General features: G+C 53.8%; 1 protein-coding gene across 1 annotated transcript in view; it reads left to right on the top strand.

Annotated features, from left to right (window-relative positions):
• plcl1 (phospholipase C like 1) overlaps positions 1-505 on the top strand; it is a 49,847-nt gene extending 49,342 nt beyond the window's left edge. Inside the window, exon 12 of the mRNA XM_083921220.1 lies at positions 294-505. Within this exon, the coding sequence (XP_083777346.1) occupies positions 294-494 (201 nt within the window). The 3' untranslated portion in view covers positions 495-505. The remainder of the gene's footprint in view (positions 1-293) is intronic.
• The last annotated feature ends 2,469 nt before the right edge of the window (positions 506-2,974 follow it).

The raw sequence follows: 2,974 nt of genomic DNA, 5'->3' as shown, positions 1-2,974 counted from the left end.
GTTTTGAACGGCAGCGTAACGCTTTCATCACCTCCATCGCTCTTGGTGTGAATGCACGGTTCGCCCTTTGCGGCTGTTAGCGTCTCTGGCGTTCTCTTTAGACAAATCTGAACGTGAAGTGAACGGGAGGTGAACGGGCCTCCATCGCTGCGGCGGCGTCTCCCTCCAGTTTGTGAGCTGTCGTCAGGAGAGAACCTTTTTCTACACATTCATACATTTGTATATTTCTTGTGCAGTAGCCTGGTTGTTGATGACTCGAGCTGACTGAGTGTAATGTTCCCGTGTTGCTGCAGGGTCAGAGCGACCTGTTACGCGGAGCTAAGATGGATTCCCTGGACGCCCTGAGGCAGCTGGCTCTGGCCTGTGAAGCCTGCGGACTCACCGCCGCCTCCTCCAGCTCCTCGTCCTCCTCCTTCTCCACGGCCGAGCTGCACTACTCCTCCCACCCTCCGTCCGCCCGCCGGAGCAGCACGCACGGCAACGGACGCGTCTGACACGTCTCCCCCCGCCCCCCCAGCCTCGCTCTCACCGGGTCCGGCGCCGCCAAAGACACGGGAGAGCAGAGAGACGCTTCCCTTTACACCACACACCACAGTTGATCTGTTGAGCCTTACGGAGAGTTCCAGAGGCTCCTCACCAATGTCCCGACGCCGCCGTGGACACGCAAAGACAGACTCTCCGCAGCTGCTGGGACTTTTGACGGCTGCTCTCCCGTGTGTTTCCTCGCTGCAGAGGAAACCAAGAGGCCTGGATGGTCAGAGACCAGCTCCACGGTCCTGACGTGGAGCTGACGCGGCGAGGGGGGATCGTCCCTTCAGCCCGTCCTCTGGGAACTTAACGAGACCCCCTGTGTGTGTGTGTGTGTGTGTGTGTGTGTGTGTGTGTGTGTTTGCAGCGCTGCGCCTGACGACAGGAAGTGACTCACACTCACATTTTAACTTTTACGGTACGACTTCTCTTCAACGTCGCTTTCTGCAAAACACACACGTTGAATCTTTAAACACGTAATTAATGTTGTGCATTAAAACTTTTAACGTAACTGACGTTTAGACATCAGAGCTGCGCGTTTAGGTTCAGGACGAGACCCGAGTGTGGGCTGAAACAGGTGTTTTGTAATGATCCAGTGTCTCCTGAGCTGAACCCTGAGTGTGTTTGAGGATCTGACGTCTGCTGCAGTTAAAACCCGAATCGTCACAAAGACGGAAAAGGCTGAAAATGAGTTTCTGTGGTTCTCAGAAATGTTCAAACGTTATCGTCTGAGACCGAGCTGCTCTAAACAAAACAGCGCCGTGTTGCATTAAAGGGCCCTTTTCCACCGCAGGAACTTTCCCCTTTGAGGAACTCGCTGCGTTTCGACCTCAGGGACCAGAGTCTGAATTAAGCCCCGGGGGCGTTTTACACCCAAACGCACTTTCTGGAAGAAAGTAGTCCGTCCAACATTATGTGTGTGTCAGGAAACGCCACGCTGATGATGTCATACGTTCAGACTTTAGGGTTAAAATCACGTTTTTAAAGTATCTGCAGACAACACGATAAACACACGTGAGCGCTGGATAGAAACGATAAAGAGAAGAAGATCCGACGGACGCTTTTATGCCGTTGTCAGGTGAATTTCATTTTCTGTCTCTGGGTCGAAACGCAGCCGAAGTCCTGATCCCAACATGAACGGATCAGCTCCAGCTTTAACAACACGGCGGCTGTTCTGGGGTCAGATATTGGGGTTTTTATTCTGACTCCACACACAGATGATGATTCATAGACTTTAGAGGTCACAGAGACGCCGTTTCACCTCCCGTCGTGTGAAGGAGCAGCAGCGAGCGCACACACACACACACACACACACACACACACACACACACACACACAGGCTCTTGTTTCCTCCTCTGGATCACGTAACCTCCTCAGTGTACGCCCCGCGGGGTCATGAGGCCCGGGTGTTGGCCCAAAACAATCCAGCACCAGAAGTCCATGCATCCAAAACAACAACCTAAATACTTGTTTGGTCTGGAGCCCCTCAGCCCGTGGGTTCGATTTCAACAGTGGTGACTGAGTTCATTCACATGACGGCGTCCAATGAAGTCGCTCCTCTGGTGCTTTTACTTTAAGGGTACGGGTCCTCATGGACGACTGGGCACAGACGCAGGGGCCCAAAGAGTCAGGGGCCCAAAGAGTCAGGGGTTCAAAGTGTCAGGGGTCCAAAGAGTCAGGGACCCAAAGAGTCAGGGGCCCAAAGTGTCAGGGACCCAAAGAGTCTGGGACCCAAAGTGTCAGGGGTCCAAAGAGTCAGGGGCCCAAAGTGTCAGGGGCCCAAAGTGTCAGGGGTCCAAAGAGTCAGGGGCCCAAAGAGTCAGGGGTCCAAAGAGTCAGAGACCCAAAGAGTCAGGGACCCAAAGAGTCAGGGACCCAAAGTGTCAGGGACCCAAAGTGTCAGGGGTCCAAAGAGTCAGGGACCCAAAGAGTCAGGGGTCCAAAGAGTCAGGGACCCAAAGAGTCAGGGGTCCAAAGTGTCAGGGACCCAAAGTGTCAGGGGTCCAAAGTGTCAGGGACCCAAAGAGTCAGGGACCCAAAGTGTCAGGGGTCCAAAGAGTCAGGGACCCAAAGAGTCAGGGGTCCAAAGAGTCAGGGGTCCAAAGAGTCAGGGACCCAAAGTGTCAGGGGTCCAAAGATTCAGGGGTCCAAAGAGTCAGGGGTCCAAAGAGTCAGGGGTCCAAAGAGTCAGGGGTCCAAAGAGTCAGGGGTCCAAAGAGTCAGGGACCCAAAGTGTCACATGCTGACAACAACGAGACAAAACAACTACAAAGAGACACAAAACGACTACAAAGAGACACAAAGAGGCAGAAGCGTCCCATAGCGTCTCTTGCTCCTCTGACAGTTGCGGGTCTTTTGCGTGTCTGTGCCCACGGCTCCGTCGTCGTGTCGTGTCGCTGCTGTATGTTTGGAACAACACCAGTGACGCTCAGTGTGTGTGTGTTTG

This window comes from Echiichthys vipera (assembly GCF_963691815.1).
Source record: "Echiichthys vipera genome assembly, chromosome: 10".
In the NCBI taxonomy this organism is placed as follows: Eukaryota; Metazoa; Chordata; class Actinopteri; order Perciformes; family Trachinidae; genus Echiichthys; species Echiichthys vipera.
The sequence above is the reverse complement of the archived record's forward strand: the minus strand, read 5'-3'. Positions and strand labels throughout refer to the sequence as shown.